Source organism: Sciurus vulgaris, assembly GCF_902686455.1.
Source record: "Sciurus vulgaris genome assembly, chromosome: 17".
Taxonomy (NCBI): domain Eukaryota; kingdom Metazoa; phylum Chordata; class Mammalia; order Rodentia; family Sciuridae; genus Sciurus; species Sciurus vulgaris.
The window spans coordinates 9,212,052-9,238,584 of record NC_136478.1 but is presented as its reverse complement, the minus strand read 5'-3'; the positions used below and the strand labels follow the sequence as shown (position 1 = coordinate 9,238,584).

General features: G+C 47.5%; 1 protein-coding gene and 1 long non-coding RNA gene across 4 annotated transcripts; one reads left to right on the top strand and one right to left on the bottom strand.

Moving 5' to 3' along the window:
- Positions 1-1,202: 1,202 nt before the first annotated feature.
- LOC306649036 lies at positions 1,203-9,488 on the bottom strand. Of its 2 annotated transcripts, none has more exons than XR_013760560.1 (3): positions 8,924-9,488; positions 5,776-5,887; positions 1,203-3,660 (listed from the first exon to the last, which is right to left on the bottom strand). It is a non-coding gene; the product is annotated as an uncharacterized lncRNA (long non-coding RNA). The 2 variants fall into 2 exon arrangements; XR_013760561.1 differs by lacking the exon at positions 1,203-3,660 and having other exon boundaries at positions 4,592-5,887; positions 8,924-9,265; positions 9,361-9,375.
- A 104-nt stretch (positions 9,489-9,592) lies between these two features.
- On the top strand, positions 9,593-25,316 carry NUDT7 (nudix hydrolase 7). Of its 2 annotated transcripts, none has more exons than XM_079116962.1 (4): positions 9,593-9,707; positions 11,790-11,943; positions 16,512-16,670; positions 20,019-25,316. In XM_079116962.1, the coding sequence occupies exons 1-4, from the start codon at positions 9,616-9,618 to the stop codon at positions 20,379-20,381; spliced, it is 768 nt and encodes a 255-aa protein (XP_078973088.1). In that variant the 5' UTR covers positions 9,593-9,615; the 3' UTR covers positions 20,382-25,316. The 2 variants fall into 2 exon arrangements, with proteins under 2 accessions (XP_078973088.1, XP_078973087.1); XM_079116961.1 differs by having other exon boundaries at positions 16,431-16,670.
- Positions 25,317-26,533: the final 1,217 nt, after the last annotated feature.

Sequence of the window (26,533 nt, the reverse complement as noted above, 5' to 3'; positions counted from 1 at the left end):
CGAAGCTGGGAATCTAGTCTCATCTCCAAACTCCAGTTTCCACACTGAAGAAGTTGATTTTGTATGAACCAATAGAGAACCCCTCCTCCAACAGAGAACCCAGCTCTCGGGAGATACCACGGGGAGCCTCAAAATCCTGCCATCTTAGAAGTGGCTCCTCTAATGGGAGCCAGTTCTCCCCGCTGTCTTGCCACACTCTGGTCTCAACTTTTCCTTGCAGCACTATGAACTAATGTCAAAGAACAGACAGAGGTGAATGGTGGATGTAAGAAATCCACGAAAACTACACCGGACACGGGAAATCACATAAGGGAGTTTATTAAGCACACAGAATGTGTCCCTGCAGGGTAAGAGAGAAAATGAGAAGAAAAGAGAAAGGGCGTGCGCTAGAGAGAGTGGAAAAGTGAGGAGGAGAGAGAAAGCAAGTGAGTAGGAGAGAAAAAGCAAGAGAAAAGATGGCGGGGTGCTATCCTTAAGCAGCTGAATTCCCCGGGCTAACAGGGGACCAATAACGGAGAAGGATACTTGCAAGCTGACTGATGAACCAATAGCGAGCTAGGATGTTCACAGACTGACAGTAGCTGGGAGGTGGGGAAAATGGCTGCAGCGGAAAGGGCGGGGAGAGCAGCTTTCAGACTGACAAGCTAGGTTGTGATGAAGCCAGAATTGGGAACAGGTAGTTAGTGTAGAAATAGGGGATCGGGTCAAATCGAGGAAATGGAGGCCATAAAGTCATCTGCCTCTGGAAGTTGGAGACTGCCCCTGGAAGAATGGAATGTCAAGGATCTCCGGAGGCCATTGATTACCAAATTTACCTGCCTTTATCAAGGACTGCAAGCAAGGAGCTGCTAATTAATGCCCCCTGGGCCCTTATCTGCCTGAATCACCCTGGCCCTCCCCCTGCCCATGGTTTCTCACTTAATGCAAAACCAGGCCTAGTCACGTAGGCAGGAAGGAGAGATAAGCAGGGAGAGAACTGGAGAACAAAAGAGACTTTAGCCTATAAAAGATGGAGAGTGGCTCACTTCTTGGGACTTTAGAACATCAGCCATGGCCCCCTTCTTCCTGCTGGGAGAAGTCTGTATTATTACCTTTAAATAAAACCTGCTTAATCTGCTTGCCTTGGCGCGCTTCTCTAGTGTTCAATCTTCAACATTAGAAGGAGCAGAACTCGTCACCGGTAAACGGCGGTATCAGTGATGCAATGTAAGGGGCGTGGGAGCAGCTTTGTGTTCCAGTGGGAATGTAACTGAAAGCTCAGTCCTTGTCCTGGATGCTAATTCACATCCAAGACACGGTTTTGAGAAAAAGGAAAAGGAAGTCTTATTGCCTTGCTAGCAAAGGAGAAGCACAGGGGACTCCTGTCAGGACACCCATCAGGCGGAACAGAGGGAATTTAAAAGAGCTCTTCAAAGGCTACCTTCCAGGGGTGCCCTGATGGGTGTTAACATTTACTTGCTAATTTGGGAGATATTTACTTCCTAGATCCTCTGGCAGATATCTCCTTCCTGTGGAGCGCTGATCACTCAAGGTAATCTTGTTCCCTGCCCCCAAGTTAGGGAGGGGAAGAGGAAAAGGAAAATATGTCCCTTTAAAATAAAAGCCGCAGAGGCACTGGGTTCCATTCTCAGCCCCACATATAAACAAATGTAAGCGCAACTGTAAGCGCAAAAGGATGGGAAGTAGACCTCAACCTTTCAGAGAAGCCTTTATTCCTTCGCCGATTTGGGCACCGATGGGACCCATTTTCTGGATGGGAAAAACGGCCCTCAGTTACAGAGGGGATTTTGGTTTTCTAGGGCACAATGATAGAATCATTGGAAGCTGTGTACGTGCAGTATTGACCGTCAGGGGCTAGTTGTACAGGTTAACACTTTAACTTAGGAGGGTGGTTGTAAAAAGTGTTGAAACTCATTGTTCTTTCTCTGGGATCCATTGTTTCCCAGAGTTTCGATATTTGCGGTGCCTCCATTTAGGGTTAAATTGCAATGGGGGAAGGTCTAAGTTTAGGGCCCATTGTTATTAGGAAAGGGTGCACTGTTGATACCACTGTTGCTTCCTCGGGTGTTGAAGTATAACACGCCGAGGCAAGCATATTAAGCAGGTTTTATTTAAAGGTAATAATACAGACTTCTCCCCGGAGGGAGAAGGGGGCCATGGCTGATGTTCTAGAGTCCCAAGAAGTGAGTGCACCCTGCATCTTTTATAGGTTAGGGTCTCTTTTGTTCTCCAGTTCTCTCTGCCCCCCACCCCCCATCTCTCCTTCCTGCCTATGGGACTAGGCTGGTTTTGCAGGTGAGATGTAAAACAAAGTGAGAAGGGGATGGGGCAGGGGGAGGGCCAAAGTGATTCAGCCAGGCAAGGGCCCAGGGAGCATTAATCAGCAGCTCCTTGCTTGCAGTCCTTGATAAGGGCAGGTAAATTTGGTAATCAATGGGCTCCAGAGATCCTTGACATTCCATTCTCCCAGGGCAATCTCCAACTTCCAGAGGGAGATGGCTTTCAGGGCCTCCATTTCCTTGATCTGACCTGATCCCCTATTTCTACACTAACTGCCTGTCCCCAATTCTGGCTTCACTGGGAGAGATTTAATGTTTGGCCAACTTCCCCTCCCTCTTCCCAAGCCACACTGTCCCTCTGTTGTTTTGTCTTTTAGGAACACCATTTTCCATAACCTTTCACCATCAACAACTAAAGAAAAAATTTTAAAAAATAATAATAAGCCTCAGAGTTATATTCAAAAGTGATGTGGACCACTGCTATAGGAACATGAGGTTAAGAGAATTATTCTATAAAATGGGCCCACGCTGCTGACTCCCACATAGTTTCTTTTCCAAGAAGGAAATTACCTGCAGTCCTGCCTGGCCTGGTGGACAGGATATGTCACATTCCTCAGCAGACTACCTGTTCACTGCAGAAAAAATACAGACCTGAAATAATGTTGATAAGAGGAAACCAAGTTATGATGAAGGAGGAGACTTTTGGGACCAGATCCTGAAACTCTGGAAGCTAAGGGTAATTCCTCCCAACCATAAAATCTGTGAGAATGGATGGCTAAGAATCCTATTAGAACCAGTCAGCATGGGCCAAGGTGACCTAGAGTTGCCATGACACTGGGGACTTGAAACTCTGATGTCATCATGCAGTCAGTCAAAAGTCTAGAGGTGGATCTGGGCAGGACTTTCTGGAAACTTCTCTGAAATCCCCAATAAAACTGGAGTGCAGGAGAAGCACATTGTCCTCTCCTTTCTGAGAGGACCCACTCTCCCTTGAGAGTGTCCCTTTTCCCTTTTCCCTGTCTCTTCAATAAATTCATTCCTCTTACTCTGATATGTCTCACGTGGCTGAAATCTTCCTGACTTGATCGCAAGAATCAGGGTTTGGAGAGAGGGTCTTCAAGGTGCCTCAGTTTCTTGGAAGTCCCCAACTCTGAGACACTAACACTGGGTTCCTGCCCTTCTTTCTTCAATCAAAGCCAGGTTCTGCTGGACTCTCTCTCCAAGGACTCCTGTTCCTCTGAGCCTCTCCTTCCTTTTAGGATGATCACTTCTACTCTAGCCCATCAAAATCCGTCGTTCTTCAAAGTTCGGTAGAACCATTTCTTCATTTCAGTATTCAGGTAACAAATACGCATGGATCGCCTGAGTGCTGAGACCAGAGCTGCCAGAAAAAGAGCTGTCTGTGATCCTAGGGGCTTGGGAGGCTGAGGCAGGAGGATCATAAGTTTGAGACCCTGTCTTAAAACAAAATATAAAGAGGGCTGGGGATGTGGCTCAGTGGTAAAGTGCCCCTGGGTTCAGTCCCCAGTAACTCCCCAACCCCAAGCCCTCCAAAAAAGAGACAAAGGAGAAAGCATACTCCCAAGATGAGTGGGCAGGTCATTCTGAGCAGGAGCGACCCTGGATTTTAGCAGGCAGAGAGAGCAGATGGAGCAAGCAAGCACAAGGGTTTACTGAACAAAACCAAAGGACAGTCCAGAGACTGGACCAGTCTGAGCAGCTGTGGCCCCAGGGATTTGGGTTCAGTGTGTTTTTATGTCCTGATCTGGTGGTCTGTTTAATTCTTCCCTTGTCCTTAGGTGACCCGATTGGCAGACAAGATTGTCAACTCTGATGGAAGGGCACATGCACTATCCCAGCATTCCCTAGGAAAGGCCATGGGTGTAAGAAAAATGCAGCTCAGCTCGGGTCCCAAGGCAACTCAGACCCTTAAATCCAGGGGAGCAGGCACTCTGGGTGCCTGGTCTAAGTTGCGATTCAGCAACAGCATCCAAAAGCCACTCTGGACACGGGAGCTCACACCAGAGATTTTATTAGGTGGACGACTAGTGCGTCATTCTGCTCAGGGCTGGAAAGAAAGAGAGAATGGTGCAGGAACTTCTCCTAAATATTGGAATTCCGCGGGCTAACAGGGACCAATAGCGGAGAAGGAGACTTACAGGCTGACTGATGAACAGCTAGCTAGCATGTTCACAGACTGACAGGCTAGGTTGTAAGTTGGGAGGCGGGGAAATGACTGCAGCGTAAAGGGCAGGGGAGCAGCTTTATATTATAACGGGAGGTCAAAACCACATGCTAATGATGTTACCATGGCATTTAATTTGCCAGAGGTTACCTTTGGACATACTGCAGCTCAGTGTGCTCATCCAAGGGACCAGTTGGGACAGGTGTGACTGAGTGGGTGTGTGGCTGACACACAGAACCCATGGCTCTACAGCAACCAGGGATAGCCTCCTGTCACCTGGTCTTGGGACCCCTCCTCTTGGCCTACCCCCAACTTCCTTCTTCTCCCTTCCTATGGCCTTGCTCCTGTCCCTAGAATTGAGCCCTTAATCTCCACCACTCCTCTCCACCTGCCACCTGTCAGTATGACATTGATTATTGTATCCAACACATTTTCAGTGCTCAAAAGCCACCTGAGGTTAGTGGCTGTCACACCAGCAGAGATGTAGACCCTTTCTATCACTGCAGGAAGTTCTTCCTGGACAGTGCTGTTGGAAATACTATCCTTTACCATCAGACCCTTGAAAGGACTCTGGGACGACCCACATTCTCATCTGGCTTCCCCTGTGCTGGCTTTGCTCCCCAACAAGACTATTTTGTGGCCACTCTAAGACAGTCTCAGGACAAATATGAAGCCAGAGGCCACTACCCCGCTCAAAGCATCTATCCATCCGTCTGTCTGCCCATCAGTGGTGTTTAATATCAGTTACACCAGTAGTGGCAGATCATCAGAGGGATTCCCGTGAGCACAGCACAGGTGGCCTGCCTGGTCCTTGCTGAGATGGCAGAGCACGGGTTCCATGAAGCACCAAGCTACCTCAGCAGCAGAGTCTGGAGTTAGGGAGAAGTATCAGTTACCTGTGAAGGCCAAAGTCTAACCAGGGTTCCAGGTAGGCAGACCCAAGGCCAAAGGGAAGCCACAGGAAGGCGGATTTCCTGTGAAGCAGAGTCTGTTTCTTCCACAGACACTGAGCTCTACCCACATGCACTGGAAAATCTTAAGCCAATTTCACAACTAATTTTCATGTTAATGGAAAGCAGACTGCTCCTCATTGTGAGGCGCAGTCACGCAGAGATGTGCCTCCTAGGCTGAGCCTTCATTTAGATTACAAATGTCCCAGCTTAGTCGTCACTGGTAATTAAACCTCCTTGATTGTTCTATTACACAAAGATTACATGACAGTAAAGGATTCAAACATAACTAATCTTTATCTCATTCCTAAAGGTGCGTGGAAATGAGAACCAACGTGAAAAACATTTGAATGATGCTTACCAGTAAGTGTGTGTCAGCCTTTGGCAGGCCTGGCTCATGGAGACCCAGAGATTTAAGGCATCTTAATATGCAAGCATCTATCTGTTTTATTCTTTCTCCATGAAAATTAAACCTGGATGAAAAACAGCATCCATGAAATCTCAATTTCGGCACCCAGAAATAGATTGCCAGCATTTATATTTTATAACCCAAGGCAGTTCCAGAAGCATTTTTCCTATAATTCCTGCAAAATCTTTGATTCCTAATCCATACCTATTGCCAGAAATCAAGGACCAAGTTTCAGGCTTACATTTGCCTGCAAATTTCTGCTCTTTTAATTCGTTTATTTTCTCAGACTTAGATTCTATTTCCAAGACTTAAAGTAGAGACTGCATCAGAATCACCAAAGGTTTTGGTTGTAAATGCAGCTGCTCAGAGCCCCATCTGAGTCAGCATCCCTGAGGCTGTGGCCAAAGTGCCTGTGTTGAGTCAGCCCCAGAAGATTCTTGTATAGATGCTTTGACACTAGAGCCCTTATGGGCAAGGGCCAATTGTCACGGGTCTCTGCCTTTCCAGCATCCAACTAGATGCCCAGCCAGAAACGGCAATCAGGAAGCATGCTGAGCCAAACTCGAAGTTCTTTCCTTTTTAACAGGGATCTTTAAAACAACACAAAACAAAACACAAAGGCCACATGATGTAGAAATCTGTTACTCCAGCCCACTTGCTACAAGACAATCCTGTCAACATCCTCAGAGCCTCTCTGAGATGACATGCCCATGTCGTCAGCTCCCGAGACCAGAAAGGAAGATGGTTTCCACGCTACCAGGAATGGAACCTCCTGGCTCTTGGTGGCTGTTCTATCTTCTTCCCTCTAGGGTTGCCACATCACCAAGTAGCAGAAGGAGGTGGTCTTATCACCTGTGGAACTCTAAAACCACTGTCTTCTATCCCTACATCAGAATCACCCAGAAGCTTGCTTCAAAATGCCATGTTCCTGGGTGAATTTCCACCTGCAAGGTGGGGTTTGGAGCATTGGGTTGTGCAGACAACACCCCATCCCCAGATGATTTTGACACTAAAGACCCCTGAACTACTTGTAGAGAAATTCCTATTTAACTGTCTTTGAAGATGTCCCTCTACTTTCTCTCTTTTGGAGTGGGGCGGGGGTGGGAACTGTGCCTCCTGGACTGTTCTATATTTAGAAGGTGGTGGCATAAAAGTTGACAGGGTTGAGGTGAGAGGTGAGCTGGCATGAGTAAGAGGGGAAAGTCCCAAAAATTGAGGGAGGCAATGGAGGAAACACATTTTTCTTTTCTTCTTTTTAATTTAATTTTTATATATTTATTGTGGTACTGGGGATAGACCCCAGGGCCTGATCCATGCTAGGAAAGCACTCTACCACTTAGCAACATCTCCAGCCCCTTTTGGTTTATTTTGAGGCAGGGTCTCACTAAGTTGTCCAAGCTGGCCTTAAACTTGCGATCCTGCTGTCTCCAGTTCCAGAGAAGCTCACTTTTTTTGAGCATTATTTTTCCAGGAACATTAATCTCTTAGATCCTATTGCCTACACCCAGGCCAAGATAAATTCACTCCTGAGAGGACCCAAGTCCCCTTTCCAATGCCCTTTACGTGACATTATGGCTCATTGTGGATTGTAGCTTTCTTCCCCAGACAGCATCTGCTCCTCTGGCTAGTTGGTGTTTTATCTCTCCATCACCCAGGCCACACTGTCAGGTATTGCTCAAATTCAGGATGCAGGGGAAGGTCTGCAGACAAGGCCCACCGACCCTGGTGCCAGGGATCTGCTTCTTGAGAGGCCCGCATCAAGGGGTGTTGGCTTTGCAGGCAGCCTGACCTGCTTAGAACACTACTTCTCATCACAACCTCCAGAATGGCATTATTACCAACGGATCTATGCAAAGCACAGAAGTCATGTCTCCTAAGATACTGCCAGTTTACCTGGAAGCTCTGTTGTCTTGTAGGTGCAGACTCACGGGCAGTCTATCCAGATCCATTTCTCATTGCGATGCCCCTGTGTCATGGCTTCCCATCTCATGGAAGCCACGAAAGCTAATTTTATAGCAGTATTTCTCAACGTGAAAGAAGGCGCCATGCATACAGCCTTGGCCACCCTGAGGCATCTCGGGGCTGTATTTTGTACTAGGGCATCCAAACCCCTTCAACACTCTGACTTTCTAGTGCTGGGAATATGGAGGCTTTTCAGAAAGCTTAACAGCATTCTTTTTTTTCCTGGTTCCTGAGCCCAGACTTTCAGAAGAGCCCCCAGTTGCCTTCAGTGTCTCCCATTGCCAATCTATTTTCTACCCTGCTGCCACAGAGGTCTTCCTACAACCCAGATTTCTTCTTCCTTTTCCTTTAGGAAGAAGGTAGGTCTCCATCTTGCTGTAGCTTTCTAGGCCTTTTCATCTACTTCCAAGGCTCCCCTCGGCAAGACGACTGTTTTGTTCCAGCCACACTGAACAACCTGCCCCTGAGAACAGGACTCCCCAAACCCACCCAGGCTTGGCTTCCGGTGATCCCTGCTCTTAGACTGCTTGCTGTCTTTCCGGACTTGGTCTCTTGAAATTCCACCTACTCCTCAAATCTCATACCCCAAGTCCCAGATGTAGATCACTGGATGGGATCCATACCTGGTTCCATTATTTACTCGCTGTGTGACTATGGGAAAGGTACTCAGCACTCTGAGCCTTAGTTTGTTCATCTTCAAAAATGAGGACGGATGCTTGAAGAAGAGAGGACCAAATCCCCAGACAAGAGCTTTCACCCTCCGACTCAATCCTCTGAACCAGTGTCCCCTCCCTTCTCACCCAGCGCCAAGAACACACTGAATTATCAGAGCTGAGTGACTGTTATCACCCCACAACACTAGGAGGCTTCCCAGGCCAAGGGCCCAGGCCTCATGCCTGGCACTTAGGACTATGCAACGCAGCCTGGATGAGGGGTTAGTTTACCTCTGTCTCCTTCACAGTCAGACCATTTCAGCGTGGTGTTGAAAGAAATGGGCTCAGAGCTCAGCATGAACCCGACTCGACCTGGAGCTGGGCAACCTTAAGCATGGTACGTTTTAGTTTCTAATCTGGAAAGGAAGATGGTAATACCTCTACAAAGACCACCCCTACCCCGCCGGGCTGCTCAGAGGACTCACTGGGCTAATGTAGGGGAAGTCCACGCTCAGTATCTTCAGGCGGTCAAGAACTTTTACTTTGGACTCTTCCCCAGCCTCCGCCAGGACTGCCCGGGAAACCTCGGAATGCTGGTTCAGCGGTTTCGCAGGCGTTGGGAACTGTGGCTAATTGTCTCCTGACCCAGGGCTGCAGTGTGACTTTCACGGGTCCTAAGCAATTTCGTTCTTGTGGACACCTTTCACTTAAAATAATAATATATGAATTATATTTTATGACTGCCTTTGTATAAAGGTGAATATGATCCTGGCTGCATTCATTCTTAAATGTTGTTTATTATTCTGCTCATTTTCTTCTTCCTGATGCTAAAAAAAAAAAAAAAAAAAAAAAAAAGACAGTTAAAACACTGGCTCCAGACACTAAGGCACAAATCCTGATGTAAAGGTCAGAATCCTCTCACCTCACCAGCACTGTCAATTTTTTAAAGCGTTTTTGCAATTGTCAGTGTCAAGCTTTCTCTCGGGCCTCTCGCTTTTCAAATAGAAGCTGCTCTGAAAAGATCAGGAAGAAGGACCTGCCTAGAACCCTGCCAGCCCCGCCTCCGAACTAGCCCCGCCCCGCCCCTGGCCGCAGGCCCCGCCCAGTCCGCCTCAGAACCCAGATCTAGCCCCGCCTCTTCCGCAAGCCCCGCCCAGGGGCCCGGGCCGCTCTGCGCATGCGGGGTCGGCGGATCCCCGCCCCAGTCTCCAATTGGAAACAAACCTGCCGGAAGATGTCGGGGCGTCGTCAGCTTCAGGAGACCGTCAGGTAAACCCCTCCTGGCCACTGTCACCAGCGCCGGCCTAGCCCAGCCTTGATCACCCTGGGCGCCGCCGAGCCCTTTAGCTGGGGCAGAGTTTGCGGCTCCTGGAGCCCGGCACCGGTGTCCTTGTCGTCTGGGCGGCGCGCACAGCCCCAGGACTTTCCACCTTCTCTCCAGGAGCTGAGCCCTCATCCCGCGTGGTTCACACACGCGCGGGGTTGCTCCCGGGCGGTGGGGACAGAGCGCTTTCCCCTTTGCAGCCGGTTTCTCTCCGTTTCCGCGTCTCCGCAACTGGATGGACCTCAGGACCTCTGATGACCGCCTCGTCCCCTGATGGCTTTTCCCTTAGTGACCTTGGGTCTTGCATTTACATAACCTCGCTGAACCTGGACATGCTCCGGTTCTCACCTGCCCGGCTGCTGCGCGAGGATTCTATGAGAAAAAAGCATGGGAAGCGTGTACTGGGAGCCCTGCCCCAAACTGCTCTTGGTGTTTAGATCATTATTCAAGGGCCAGCCCTACAGTGGACAGACATGTTTTTGCAGACTTTTACTTCCCCTGGTTCCAATGGTCAAGTCTGGGGGCTTAAAAGCTGCCCTTGGGAGGGCCCTCTCCCACTCCAGGCTGCCAGTTTCCTTTTCTGGACAGAGGCCTGTTTACATGGACACACTCTGAAGCCAGTGATTGTTTTCAGGACATGGGTCGTTTTAGAAATCTGACTGAGCACCCTGCCACATAAAAAGAAGCATAAGATTTCAAACAACTTTTTATCTGATGATGGGGACATTTATGACACTGGTCACCAATCATTGAGCAGCAGCTGAGTGTCAGTCTCAGTACATGATGGTCATTTAATCCTCTTAAGTACACTCAAGCATGTCACAGATGATAGTAAGACTCAGAGAAGTCATTCCTGTACCCTCCTTAAACTAGTTCTGGCAAACTTAAACATCTGATGTAATAACAGCCTTCCTACAGAAAATTAAAGCCGATGTGTTCATTTTCTTGGTTATGGCATAACAAAGTGCAGCTAACCAAGAGGATTAAAACAACAGTTTATTCTCTGGTTTTGAAGTCTGGAAGTTCAAAATCAAGGTGTTGACAGAGCCACACTCCCTCTGAAATTTCTAGGGTATACCTCCTTGCCTTTTCCAGTACCTGGTGACTTCTGGCATTTCTTGGCTTGTGACAGCATCTTTCCAGTCCTTGTGTCTGTCTTTACAGGCCTTCTTCCCTGTGTGCACCAATCTCTCTGTCATCTCTTCCTTACCAGTTATAAAGTCACCAAGGTGATTTTATATCAAGACTCTTAGCTAGTTACATTGGCAAAGGAACTATTTCTGAATAAAGTCATATTCTGAGTGCATATGAATTCGGGGGGAGAGGCATTCAACCCACTAAATAAACTAGCAATCAAATACATCAAAAAGACCTGTCAAAAGAACCCAAACAAATCCACATGAAAAGGGCACCATTTGTGATTTTATTCAAACTCTTGCTCGTTACCAGGTGATGGTTCTCAAAATATATTCCCCCATTCTGTCTGGGAGTTTGATAAAATGCTAATTCTCAGGCCTCATTACAAAGTTACTGAGTTGTCAGGAGTAGGCCCAGTGGCTTGTGGTAGGTGATTCTGTGGCGGCTCAGGTTGAGAAGCACCATTATAAGACATAAGCGTCTGGTACCTTGACGTAAGGACCAGGAAAGAAAGTGGTCTAACCTTATAATGACCTTTTTTTTTTTTTTTTTTTAAAGCAAACTCATCTTGTCCAAATATAATTATGAGTTTCAGGGTTCAACTTCTGCATTATTGGTAAAAAACAGTTTTTCATTCTTTAGTTTTAGATTTAATTTAGGTTTTCAAAATAAACTCATGTACTTAACTCTGTGCTTAGTAGTTTTGTACTTCATTCAATTGTACCAAAAGTAATGCTATTAAATACTAGTATTTCTGCCATGCTCTTGACAAATACCCTGAGACTCAGAAATGCTAAACTCGAAGACCCACAAAAGCAGAAACATAGGCAGCACTAAGAACTCTCTGCATAACTCTGGTTACTGAAACGTCTGATTTGTTTCCATTTCAGAAACAATTTGATAGACGATGCTAAAGCCCGCTTGAAAAAGCTTGATGTTGGGACCAAATATGATCACTTATCATGTCACAAATACTCCATCCTTTTACCATTGTTGGCTAAGGAAAGGAAACTTCACCTGCTATTCACCCGCCGGTCGGAGAAGGTAAGTGGACAAGAGGCTGTTGCCATGACGTCTCAGGGTGGCTGGAAACTGCATTAAATTTTGTGACATGTGCACAGTTTGATGCCATGATTCTCCAGTGAACTCTCAAAATTGTAGTGTGGAAAGGTACAAGAAGTCACAGGATGGCATGGCATTTGTGGGAGGGGGAAGTTTTGGAAAGAAAACTTAGGAATTTAGCCAGCATTTAATTTAAAACATTTCTAGACTAGGGTTACTTAGTCATGGTGCGTTGACAGTGTGGACGATATAACTCCACTGTGGAGCTATCCTGTGCACCGTGGAGGTCAAGAAAGATCCTTGGCCTCTGCTCACTTGATGCCAGTAGGACACGCACACCTTTGTGATGGCCATAACTATCTCCAGACCTTGCCTGCCACCCTGGAAGGGATGTGGGAGAAGGGCAAAATGACCCCCTCCAAGAGCCACTCTTTAGACTCAGCTCACCCCAGCGATGATGTTAAAGACTAGAACATGCAAGTTAGCAGACTGGACCCTAAGTCAGCTGCCCCCACCCAGTGCAGGCTCTCTCCTGGCCGGTGGTGTGACTTTGTCCTAGTTCCTTACCCTCTCTTTACTGTAGAATGAGGACAACATCTTTTTTTTTTGGTACTGGGGATTGAACCCAGAGGTCTTTAACCACTGAGCCACATCCACAGCCCTTTTTTAAAAAATATTTTATTTAGAGACAAGATGTTACTGAGTTGCTTAGGGCCTCGCTAAGTTGCTGACTAGCATTGAACTCATGATCCTCCTGCCTCAGGCGCTGGGATTACAGTCGTGCGCCTCTGCACCTGGCTGAGGACGACATATTAAGGCTTCCTTTGTGGGGCTGCTGTGAGGATTTCACAGGGTAACAATTGCAAAGCACCTAAAACAGCACCAGCACCTGGCAGAATTTCATATCGTCGGCTGTCATCATGAGTGTCGAGTGGCAGGCATGGCCTGAAATTGAAGACAAATGATTTCACTTGAAAGGAGGATTGGACTGGGAATAGGGGTTCAGGCTCACCCCTGCCACCCTTGGGTGCAGTCCCCCTCCCTTGGTGTTGGGGGAGGAACAATTGGGGAAATAGTAATTTCAGGGTTATCCAAGTACAAAAAGAAAGGGACCATAATATAACTTGGCTTTTTAAACAGGATAATGGAAAGTATCTTGTTGGAAAAGAAAGCAGAACTGAGGTGTCTACTGCACATCTGTGGACTTGGGAAGGAGACACATGTGGATTCTTTCTGGTCTGGGCCAGGTGTTAATGCCACACATACACATGGCAATGAAAATCCAGGTTCCTGAGGGACAGGCTTCACTGGGGATCTGTTCCCAGCTCTGCCAGTAAGCACAGGCCTAGCACTTAAATATATTGTTTGAATTATCAGACAGACAATAAGGTAAAAATCTAGGTAATACCAAACCCTGAAGCTGGTTGGTCTCAGGTCTCCTTTTGCATTCAGAGCAGCTTTGCCGTTGTATGTGAACCCAGGGCAAGACCTTCAAACATTCTTTCGCGCGCGCGCGCACACACACACACACACACACACACACACACACACACATTTTCAAGTCCTCTCTGCTGATAAATCGGGAGCACAGCAGGTATGGCTACAGGCCACCTCCTCATGCATGCTCTCATCCAGATTGGTTCTAGGAGCAGGGAAAGGAGGGCCGATGGGCATGGTCCTGCCATGTGACCTTTCTCCATCCATGCAAGAGGTCTCGGAATGCACAGGAAATAGACCTAGGTTACGGCACCTCTAAGAAAGTGCCTTATGGTGAACACATTCAACTCCAAGGCAGCTGGTGACAGGGCACACTAAAATCTGTATTCTAAAACTAAAACGAAAGGTCTATGTCAGTCACAACATTTGTATGGATAAACGCTGTCCTAATACTTCACAGGACCCTTAGATCGACAGTGAGACTGCTGTGGGGAGCCCATGGCAAATTGGCAAATAAGATCAGGCTGCAGCAGCTCCAGAATTCACTTTGTTTTTCTATGTGGATCTGATTTTAAATGTATGTTTAAAGCATCTCAAAAAGATGTCAGAGCATACCAGTTCAACTCAAGTGGCTTGTACGTCTATTCCAATTAACAGGAAATAAAGACGGTTTTGGATCCATGCTAGCTGTACTCTTAAGAAAATGTTAGGCTGTTTTGAAGAATCCACTTGCTTTTCTAAAGCTGACTCTTCATGAACTATCTTTGCTAAAAAGGACTCTCAGTACAGAAGCTCTCAATCTTGATTTTCTTCTGTAATCCTATAAAAGTTTTATTAAACAAAACCTTATTAAGTTCTACTCAGAAGCCAGCTAAAGTTTCAGCCTAATTTCCTAAGACTTCAGTCTGTTTTGTCCTTGGGTTTTCTCTTGCCTATTTCAAGCCCCAGAGATCTGGGAAGGAGGGCGGGGAGGGGAGAGTGCAGTGCAGAGTCCCAAAGCCCTGCAGCATTGGAGGACTGGAGGTCGGTGATGGCTGAGCCATGGGGAAGGCAAGCCGGTGCTGCTCTGGCTCTGAGAGGAGTCAGTTAGCCAAGGTGCACCTGGAAAAGGAGAAGGTGGGAACAGCTGGCAGCAGCCATGAGGGAGCTCTTCTGGTGCGAGAGCTGGGCAAACAGCCCTCTCTCCTTTCCTACCCACACTGCCCTCTGGGCAGTTTGCAGTCTCCTTTTAGGGATGAGTCCTGGGCTAGGAACTGCCCCAAGCTGCTGGCCAAGTGGGAGGGCACACATCCAAGTCCAGGGGACCAATGATCAGAGGCCCCTTCCCCATCCTCCAGGAGGAAGTCTCCTGGGAGCCCAGCTGTGTGACTCTAGGGAGCCCGGGAGCTCCAGCAGTGAACACCTAAGAGGGAATGTCTTGTCCAGACAGCCTGATCGGGCTTACAGTCAGATTCAAGTAATTTCAATACGTGAATCTTGGGGACACAGGCATTTGGGCCGTAGCAGGCATCTAGTTTGTTCTTAGGCAGTCCTGTCAGCCCCATTGCTAAAAATGCCAACGTGAGCTCCTGATGGAGCTCCTAAACGTCAAGAGCTGACTTCAGGGGCTCACCATGAAGCAGTTAACACAGCTGGGGCCCTGTTCCACAGGCTTCTGCCATGTCTCTTGAACCAGAGTCAGTCCCCGCCCTTTGCACACAGTTGAGATGAGGCCAGGAGTCTTGCTGAGCCAGGTCTCACCAACTGTTCAGTGGAGAGGACACTGGGTGCTTCATGGGGTGGGCGAAAGGGAAATCAGGGTTAGCTTGCTGGGAAGTTTGGTCCCGCAGAAGAGAGAAGGGTGGAGGGACTATGCGTCTCCACCCCTGCTCAGGACGTGAGAGTAATCATATGAGACAGATGAGGAAGGGGGAAACATTTAGGACGCCACAGCTGGAGATATACTCTCTCCTTAGATTCTCCTAAAGTGAGGAAGGGATGGAATCAGGGATGGGGTGGTAGGGGGCAACACAGGGACATGAGAGACCACTATTCGTTTACAAGATGCACAGAGAGGCTGACCCAGGTCTCTGCTAATGGCTCCAGTGACCATATTTTCTGTATTTCCAGTAAACTCTTAATGCATTTAAGGTGTGCTGATTAAAAACCCAGGTGCTAGAATTAAACCTTGATTTGTATTCCACCTCATCGTATGAATTCAGTCAGGTTGTGGAACCTCTTTGAGCCTTAGTTGTCCTGTTTGTCCATCCATGAACAGATGGGTGGACAAACTGTAATACACGTGGACAGTCGTGACGCTGAGGGAGAGACAGCAAAGCTCACGTATGACTCCATTCTCACGGAACGTCCCCACTATGGAAACCCAGAGGCAGACAGTAGGTGGGCGGGGTGGGAAGGGATCACCTCCTAACAGGTATGGACTTTCTTTTGGAGGTGATGACAGTATTCTGAAATTAGATAGCAGGGGTGAGTGTACAACACTGCAAATATATTAAGTATCACTGAGCTGTACACTTTTAATGCTTAATTTTATATTATGTGAATTTCACCTTATTAAAAATACTTTTAAGGACTGAGGTTGTGGCTCAGTGGTAGAGGGCTTGCCTAGCATATGTGAGACACTGTGTTTGATCCTCAGCACCACATAAAAATAAAGGTCCATCAACAACTAAAAAAAAAAATGTTTAAGAACTACTTTTAAAAAAGAGTGGTTTATAGAACTGAGGACCCAGGAAGGAAAGTCTCATGAAGCAGCATACCTGACACACAATAAATGCTCAGTAAAGGACTCAGCAAAGTGCTCTGTGAGTAATTTTTCCCTTTATAAAATTCTAGTTTCTTTCAGCCTTTTCTCCATCAATGTCAATCTGTGTAGGTGGTATCTTTTGGGAATAGGTAGAGAAAAATTAGGTGTGAGGGAAGTTGTTTAGATTTTTTTTCTTTGTTTAAGGATTCAAAGAAAAACTTCCTATTTTTTTTGTCCGCCACCTAATGCCCATCCCCATCCCCTCCCGGGTAGGGGTGGTCAGCAGAAGCTGGGCAGCATCTGCCGAGTGAGTAAATGCTGCCACCGTGGGATTCACGTGCTGTACCTCTGCCCTTCCAATGCTCAGCTGAGACGGTCACCTGGAGAAGTCTGCTTCCCTGGAGGAAAGAGGGATCCCACGGACTTGGATGACGTAGGCACAGCTCTCCGGGAAGCCCAGGAGGAAGTGGGGCTGTGTCCTCATCAAGTGGAGGTCGTCTGCCGCCTGGTGCCTTATCTGCTTGATGTAAGGGTCTCCATCACCCTCCTGAGCCACCCAGGGGGTCTGCCATCTCAGGATCCCACACTCCCCCAAGTATGAGCCCCAAGGAGTGCTGCCCAAGAGTTCAGAGACCGGGTTCTTGGGTGGACTTTGTCATTTGTGAGCTCAGTAGCCCTAGGCCAACCCCTTTTTCCTCACCCGGAAATGAAAGGATGGAGCTACATCAGTGAGTTTCAGACCAGGTGCTGTGGAACCCTCAAGTTGCTTCAGAATTATTTTATTAACATTCAATTCTTATTTTCTTTTCTCCAGAATACATTTGGAGAATTTGCTTGAAAACACACACACACACACACACACACACACACACACACACACTCCAGTGTGCTGTGTAGCAGATATCCCCGTGGAAACCAGGGCATTACATTTACCCTATGGGTACTTGTTTTTGTGAGTACTGTGGAATACTCAGCTGTTGAAAACTGCTCTTTGTAACTGTATTCTGTGTGTATCAGGATCTCCTTGGTAGTATAAACTAAACAGTGTAGACAAAAACTAAAGGAATTCTGAGGCTGATACAGCCAAACCTGATTTGCTATGAACTCACCACAACTACCTCATGTACTTAGGGACTTTAGAGCAGAGTCAATGTAAATATTAATTTGGATGACAGAGTTATTTTATCAGTATAAATGTTATAATTAATCCTTTTAGTTTTATGATTGATTTAATCCTAACAGGGGCGTAGGATTTCTTTTCAGGGTGATACCAACATTATAAAGATAGTAGAGTGAATTCTTGTGTACCCGACACCCAGAGTCCCCTGGGGTTGACATCTTACATCACTGTGGGACATCTGTCACAACTAAAGTATCAGTGTCAGTACATTATTGCTAACTGAAGTCCATGTTTCATTTCCTGTTTGCAATTTTTTCCTACTGCCATCTTCCATCCTGCCCTGGGGTCTCCTCTGAGATACCACACTGTATTTGGTCTTCATGTCTCCTGTATCTTCTGGTCCATGACAGTTTCTCAGACTTATGACCAACAGTTTTGAGGTGCACTGGTCAAGTATTTTTGTAGACATTCTGATATTTTTCTCATGGTTGAACTGGAGTTGTGGTGGGGGAGGATGCTGCAGAGGTCAAGTGCCCTCACCCCAGGATAACAGAGGTAGCTATAAGTTTTTTGGATTTGATATATTGAGCTTCCGGGTGTATTTTTATTTCAAAGAGTTGGCCCATCCTGCCTCACCACAAAAAGCCAGTGGCTTCAGTTGGCTTTTGTTTTCCATTTGGCTTGTAGTCTTGGTGGGGGTAATGTTGTGAAGGTCAGATTCTGAGACATTCTTCTAACTGAGCCCATTTGAAAAACAGGAAGGTTGTCACTCAGGAGAGGTTTAGACTGGAAAAAGCTCATGGCCGCCCAGTAGCTGCATGCGCAGTATCGTGTGCATATGTGGGGGAATAATACTGGATTAGATAAAAGAACATGTAAATTACTCCCTCTCCAGTTGTGTCCCCTCCCTTCTTTTCTTTTTCAGTAGTGTTTTCTACTGGGAACTCTTCAGTTGGGGGATTTCTGCAAATCCCCCAGCACATTTTAGGGATTTGTTTCAGAACGCTATTGACACACTGAAACATAATGTTTAAAAGTTCCCCAAGTGAGAGCAACCCCATTCCTCGGTCCTCAGGAGCTACAGGGTTTGCATGAGTGGATGGGAGGCGGTAGTGTTCGCTTCTCAGGAGGCAGTGGGCTTAGTAGTGGCTCACATTATGGAGGTCTCCTTGGATGGCCAGCTGGCCTTTCTTTGGGCCTGTGGCGAGGTGGTCCACCAAGGCAGGGCTTGCTTCCTGGCAGCAGGGGAGTGAACGAGGAAGGCAGAAGAGACTGAGAGCAGCCCTAATGACCTAACTTCCCCTTAAAGTTCTGCCTCCCCCAAGTAGTGCCGGTGGCCAGGGCCCAAGCCTTCAACACGGGCCTCTGGGGCTCATTGCAGATCCAATGAGCACAGGACTATGTTGAGTCTTCAGGGGACTTCTAAAATGACACCATTGAGAAATTAGGGTGAACAGAGGCTCTGAAGAAAGGTGTTGCGTGTGACAATGCTGAGCTGGTCGGTGCTAACTTGCAAGCTGTATCAGGAGAAACCCCACGTAGTGATCACTCATAAGCATAATCTGGTTCAGTGGCCTTTTTGCTTGTTTGTTCTGGTACCAGGGATTGAACCCAGGGGTGCTCTACCACTGAGCCACATCCCCAGCTCTTTCTTATATTTCATTTAGAGACAGAGTCTCACCAAGTTGCTTAGGACCTCACTAAGTTGCTGAGCCTGGCTTGGAACTCAAATCCTCCTGCCTCATCCTCCCGAGCCACTGGGATTATAAGCATGCGCCCCGTGCTCCTGGCTCAATGTTCTTAAGCTGGAGTGATCTGGAGCCCCCCACCCCAGGGACCTTTGGCAATGACTGAAGATGTCTTGGGGAGTCACAGCTGGAGTGGGTGCTGCTGGCTTGTCCCCTGCCTCCTACTGTAACTCTCCCAGGCAGGTCATGGCCCTTTGGTCCTCTTACCAGCTCCTGCACCCAACTCAGCCCTGGCCTCAAGATTCCCAAGAGGACAGAGCATCTTCAATCAAGCAGAACTCATATTTGCAAGCACTAGTAAATAGAAATCCCCCCATGATATGAACATGTATTTTATGAAAAATAATTTAAATGTCATTATATGTATATGAGGTATATAATATATATAATTTTTCCATAAATGGAAATATGCTGCAACCAGTATTTCACTTTTCTGTTGATGAGAGAAAATACCTCATCTTTACCGTGAGGGAAAGGTGTTTATACATTCTCTGTTGCATAGTATTCTAGTGCATGGCTGTAACCACAGTTCATCTAAAGTAAATGTCCATGAACTGAAGAGTGACAGAGAGTGACAGCTCCAATGTAGAGACTGAGGCTGTTGCAAATAATACTTCTACTTCAGTCCCGAATCTTCCCTGCTGAGAGGAATTTATACTGCAGACACACTCACACACAGGAGTTCTGACACCATAGAGATCATGTTTTTGTAATATTGTCACGTGACTATTCCACATGGAGCGTACCAGTTTTCATACCAGCTTATGCTCATGACACCTAATGTCTTCAGTCATCTCATAGATGCCACCTCAGGTAGGGCAGACACTCCCCTGTTCCATGAGGGATCTAAGTTTGCTTCTGGAGCAAATTCTTCCCCCTTCACTACACCTTTGTAACTGGTGTCTTTGGCTTATACTCTTACCTTACATAGAAGTGGCAAAGAGTTTGACGTTTGAAACAATATCACTGCACTTCTTAATTCGTGTATTTTGCTTTCTGCTTTTAGAAAGATACATTGGTAACCCCAGTGGTGGGTTTCATAGACCACAGCTTCCAGCCCCAGCCTAACCCTGATGAAGTCAAGGATGTGTTCCTGGTGCCTCTGGACTACTTCCTGCATCCGCAGGTCCACTCCCAGAAGTACGTCACGCAGTTTGGCCATGGTTTTGTTTTCCATTGCTTTGAGTACACAAGTCCTGAAGATGGTGTGACCTACCTGATCCGGGGGATGACTGCAAAGCTTGCTATATTGGTTGCCTTAGTTATTTTGGGGAAAAAACCTACCTTTGAGATAGAATTTAATCTTGATGATGTCATAGCATCTTGTGAAAAGGCCTTCCTTCGTAAACGTGCTATGAGCAAGCTGTGACTCCTGAGATCCAAATCCAAAAACTACCCAGAGGTCTTGGTGGTGAGCTTATGCACAGAGCATCAGTAACACCAGGTACGGGGATCCAATAGGTGTGGACGTTTTTCCTGCATAGGAAGGTAAAAACCTGGACTTTTTTTCCAGTTGATTTCTATTATATGGAAGAGCAGAAGTCTTCCAAAAGTAGAAAAGTATATTTACCGTGTTATATAATTTCCCCCACAATATGCTAATACTTTCCACTCGCTTAAGAAAGAGGATCTGCCACATAATAAGCACCTGATCAATATGCGACCATGTGGCATTTATCTTCTATGTAAGGCAGTATCCTTTTGAGTCTGTTGTTAGGTGGAACTGAAGCTTCTGACGGCCATCGGCACCTGCTCGTCCTCTCCTCCACGGCAGGCACTCCAGGTGGCAGCAGCGGTGCCCAGGATCCCTGCCATTAAGTGGGCCTCAGGATTTTGTCGAGGCCAGGAGGATGGAGGTGGACGTTGACCTTGCAGGTCATCTCCAGCGTGATTGACGAGCCGTTTTCCCCAGGTTCACTCTTTCTCCTCCTTGAGCTGCTCTGTGGGCTTCTCTGCAACCCAGTCTGGACCATGTAGATGAGGAAAACTCCAGGGGCAATGGCAGAACTACAAGATGATCAGAGCTCGGATCTTCAGTGACTCTTGAGAGTGAAGTGGTCTTCCAACCCAGGCCATTCCTTGGGATGTGTTACAGGAGCGAAGACTAAAATTCTGTCATCTCTCTGCCACTGGAATGCGGTCCCTTTTTCATATGCTTGCTGTAACCCAAGTATTATTCTGTAACTCTTGAATTTGGCTAGGTGGACATTTGCCAAAGCCTGCGGTGTTTGTTGCCAACAGCACTTGGCACTCCAGTCTGACTCCTAGTACGGAGGTTCTGTGATGTGCATATACAATGCCTGGCAGGCCTGGGTGCAGCATCAGCCCAAGAGGGAAATGGGGAAACTTGAGAAGCCCGCACGCCTACTGATGGGGAGAGGGAAACATCTACATCTCATGATGATGAGGACAGAAAACCCTGATTTCAAACCCAGGCCCCAAAGTGGAAGTCGGAAAGACAGACATTCCGAATGGAGTGGCTTGAGCTCGCCTCTGCTGTGGGCCTCCGCACACCATGCTTCGCCGTCGGCAGGACCGCCTTTGCTTAACCCTGACGTTGACGGCGCTGCACGAGGGCAGAGAGCCCAGCGAGTAAAACCACATCACCACGGCCAACTGGCAGTGTCACACGTTGCTGAGGGTTATTTAATTTTTAGAAAGCCAAAGCATTTTTAAGTAAGACTTCACTGTTGCTGAAACTGTGATGCCCACGCTCAGTCCATCAATCTGCCCTGCAGCTGCCCATAGCTGCTGAGTTTTTATTTTCTGAAAGTTGGCAGAGGCAAACACCCATTCCCCTGCTCTATACCCATAAATGTTTAAACGGCACAAATCTGGCTGCAGCCTTGAAAGATGGTGGGTTGCCGCCCCCATTAACGTTCTGTAACCAGCCCTTCCCGAACAGCCCAAACCGTTTCTGAACCATTACAGAGGCGTTTGCAAATGCGTATTTACAGTCTGACAGTGGCGTAATTGCTGGGTAGATGGCTGACCTCTCTGGCAACACAGAAAGCCACCCTTCCAAACTGTTTATTTACATGAACTGCACAGACCTGCCTGGTTTCTGAGAGATGGCTCAGCTGACGTCTGCAGTCTGAGCGACACCTGCAGTGCTGGACATTTAGCAGTGGAGGCATTATCTCCCCCTCTTTCTTTTTAGTAGTGTGTTTTATGACGTCTGTGTTCAAAGCCTTAATGAAACAACAAATCTGGATCAAATGAAAGGAGAAGTTATGTGCAAGGTGCAGATCTCAGGGAGTCTGCAAAGCCACTGAACAAATCAGCCCTAAGGACAGCAGTGGAAGCAAATGCAGCTACTACCTCAAAACCAAGAGGTCACAGACCTTCTCTTTGCATCCTGCCATTGTCTGTTAGAATTGCTGGATCAGACAGAAGAGCCACGGAAACTCGGTGAATTCAGTGCCTTAGTCTCCAGTTCCTTGGAAAAGACTCCCTCTGGCTTACCGTGGGTCACCTGGCCAGTTTCCAGTAACCTGGGAGGCCTTTCAAGGGTGAGAGTCACTGTGTGCTAGTCAGACAACTCAAAGCATCTTCTTCTAGTCCCCAGTTTTGTAATGGATCCTGTGATCCAGATCCTCAGCTCTCTCGGCAGCCCCAGAGTGTTGGTAAAGAAGTAAAGAGCCCTGAGCCTGGAATCAGGATGCTTAGGTGTGAGAACCAGCTCCGGCATCTTCTGTTCTGTGACCTTAAGCAAGCTATCCATCCTCTGTAGGCCTCCGTTTCCTCTTTGGTAACTTGTAGAAATGGACTCTCTCTGGGGCTGTCAGGGGATTCAGTGAGTCAACCCCTGTGATGCTTTCACTTAAAGCACTGCCAGGTGCTCAGAACAGCGCTTGGGAAGTAAGAAGGCGATTTCCTGTCACCTCCTAATCATGGTATTATTGTGACTATCACAACTGCATCATTTTCCCACTAGGGGTTCTAGAACTTTCTCAGGTTACAGAGCCCTTGACATCTCAGTAATTTTTTCAGGGCACATCAAGGTCAAAAGAGACACCTAACAATTTTGTTTATTATGTAGTTAAATCCAAATAACTTAATAAATGTTTATCTCCTACTAACCTGTAAGCCATTTGAAAAGATGCAGAGAAAGGAAAATATTGTTTTCATTTCAGTCTTAACCACGATTGCTTACTGATGGGTGTGTGCATCTGCTGGGCTTAGAAGTAAATACAAGAGTCAATAAATGCAGTCAGATGATAGGATAAGTCACAAAAAAAGGGACCCTAACTTAGATTTGGGACATGGGAAACATCCGGGAAGAGCCAGTGTCTGAACTGAGCCTGGTGAACGAGGAGAGGCCACCCAGGTGAGGATGGGACCAGCATGTCCGGAGCTCCTGTTCTGTGCCAGTCCTTCCCTGGATTCCGTTTCACCCTCACACCAGCTCTCTGTAGTGAGGACTGTTGCTCTTCTTATTTTCAGCTAGGACGATCGAAAGGTCAGAGAGGTTGAATATTTGCTCATGGTCACACAGTTTGTAAATGGCAACACTAATATCGGAACCCAAATTGTGAGTTTCAAAGTCCATGCTCTCTCTCCCCCACCCACTTACTCTGAGTGATGCAGGATGGGAGGCTGAGTTCCCCCTTTGCTGGCATCGCCTCACGGGGAGAGAAAGCAGTGGGGAGTTAGTCAAGTGCACTGGGTGCAGAGTTTATTTTTGCCTTCCTCATGTCCTCCAGCCTATTCATCTGGCACTGTACATGGCAAAAGGAATAATTAGCCAGGATGATCTTAATTAAAATGGAACATAGCAATTAATAAATGAAGTGCTGGCCTACTTGCTGATTTACCAACTCAGTCATGCCACCGGACCTCCAGTTAAAGATCCGATGGGGAGCCATCCCTCCACCCCCCAGGCGGATGATTCAGTTCAGCTCGAGTTGCGTTGTTTCCCTGTCTTGGTTTCTTGAGGAGAACACGAGATCCTGATGAAACTGCTGAGGGATCATCACACAGTCCAGCTGTCCTAGTTGTGACCTCCTGTGGCCCCCACTGGGGGCCAAGCGTATGTTCCATTCAGAATTCCTGATCTCCATCCCACCCTGTCCAGGCACCTTCCTGTGCCGTCCCACTGCTGAGCATGGCCCAGACTTTGCAGGTCCATCCTCTACGCTCACATCTTCAGCCACCTGTCACTTGTACCACGGACACTTCTCCCTTGATCCTTTGCACATCTGTAGCATGCCTGTGTATCTGGGCTTGTCCAGTCTGACCCTGGAAGGGACAGACCCTCAGCCTGACTCCCCCTGGCCTCAGGTGAGTGGATCAGGGATCCATGACTGACCCAAAGGTAGCCCTTAATTTGGTGACCAGTAATCTGTGACTTGTTTGGTCTTACAGAACTGCCCTAAGTCTGTAGGATTTTCCAGAGACTTTGACTTATGCTGGAAGATAACACATCCTTGGGAAAGACTTGGGGGTGAGCCCAAGAAGTCAAGGTCCAATAATTGGTGGAATCCTGTCTTTACTCTGAGCGTTAGTTGCCACAAGAGATTCCACCAGATGCAACTGGAAGGAGAAGAAATATTTCCTGAAGCAACGTAAAGATCCTTTTTCAAGTTCGCATACTCCAAGTCTGTAGATTTTCATTTTATAGCTGTGGACGTGGCTTGAGGTTTCCTTGACTGTGACTCTCCTCTTTCCATTTTGCTCCCTCAGGTCTCTATTCCCTACTTTATCACAGCCAACAGTGGCTTTTATGTCTTTTTTCTGTCCACTTATTATCAATGGGAAACTTCCAAGTTTTCCTCTGATTATTGTCTTCTCACTTAATGCCTGTCTGTTTCCGTACTCTGGGCTCTTTTCATCTTTCTTCCAGCCTTGAGCTTGTCTCCGAATCTGCCACATTTCATGGATCCCAAAAGGCATTCCGAGAAGTGGCCTGCATTTTTCTTTCTGACTATAAATCTCTGGCCTGCCATCAGGCTAAATGACGTATTGAAGATGGTGGGAACTTATTTGCTCCAACTCTTACCCTGTTGTAAACGTGAATCAGTGCATCTTAGTGAATTGAATAATGGCCCCCCAAAGACACATCCAGACCCTAACTCAGTGCTGGTGAATGTGACCTTATTTGAAAATAGGGTCTTTGCAGATGTGGTTAATGGTTTTTAGATGAGATCGTCCTGGATTCGGAATGGCAGACATCTTTATAAATGGGAGGAGAGGGAGGTTTGAGACACAGCTGTAGAGACAGCAGGGAAGGTGCCATGGGAAGACAGGCAGGGGTTAGAGATGCTGTCCCAAGCCAAGGGACAACAGGAGCCACCATAAGCTGGAAGGGCAAGAAGGACATGCCCTGGAGCCTCTGGCGGAGCTTGGCCCTACCGACAGCTCATTTCTGACCCTGCCTCTGGAAAAAGGAGATGATGTGTGTCTGTTGTTTTCAGCCACCAGTGTTGTGGTCAGGTGATCCTAGGACCCTGCTCACCTCCCTTCTGAAGCAGCCCCCCCTCTTGAGGTGCACAGCTTTCCCCTCAGTCTCAGGTCACATGGAAACAGGCCAGTGTGGACCGTCCAGGGATTGGCACCCAGCCTGAAGTCAGCTAATCAGGTTTATCCCCTCAGAAATCCCCTGGGGTTTAGGACCAGGTGGCACCAGAGTCTGTCTGCCCGCTGTCGGGAAGGGAGCAGAAGCAGGTTTCTGTGGGTCACCATTTGCCCAGGGAAGCAGACATCACTGCCCAGAATGGAACATCAAGGGAGTCCTCGGCGTGTCCTGTGGGCTTTGAGTCCTGAGTGTTTCCATGGAACGTGCCAGGCTGTAGAACACAGTCTCTAACGTGCAAGCTTAGGGTTTCTGAACTGTCCTCTGAAAGTGTCCTAACACCACAGTGCTCATCATCACCTTCCTTAACCTCCCTCCTTCCCTCTCCTCATACCCTGTCGTACTCTGGGACCTTTAATTCCATTCTTTATTCACTGAGAGTAGATCTACATGTGTAGAAGTTTCTGGAAGCACTACGGTGTGGCAGGGAAGGCTGTGAAGACAGAAAACCCAGGGCTAGAATTCTGCCATCATGACCAGCTGTGTGACCCATGGAGCAGATCAGGCCATACAGAAAGAAAACAGGACAAATGGACATGTGCATTTTGACCTCTCGTGAGAGGTTGGCCTGGTCCATGCAGAAGAGGGCCAACCCCACGCCTGCCACGTGTGTGTGGGGGGGTCCTCCGCTAGATGAGGGAGCAGGAGGAGCGGTTCCCACCTGCTTGGCTCTTCTCACCCTGTCCCTCTACTGTCATCCCTGGGTCTCTTCCATAGGTTCCATGGGAAGCAAAGGGGAGCCCTGGATACCCAAGTTGGCATACCCGTGTCTTTTTTAAGCTACACGTCACTGCCGTGTCTTTTCTGAAGTAAGCAGGTCAATGTCTGAATCAAAACCCCTGATTATCTTTAAACCTGATTATCCTTTTGGGTCTGGGCTAACCCACAAGAATGGCTTTAGAGCTGTACTTTCCAATATGGCAGCCACCAGACGTGTACCTGCCAGT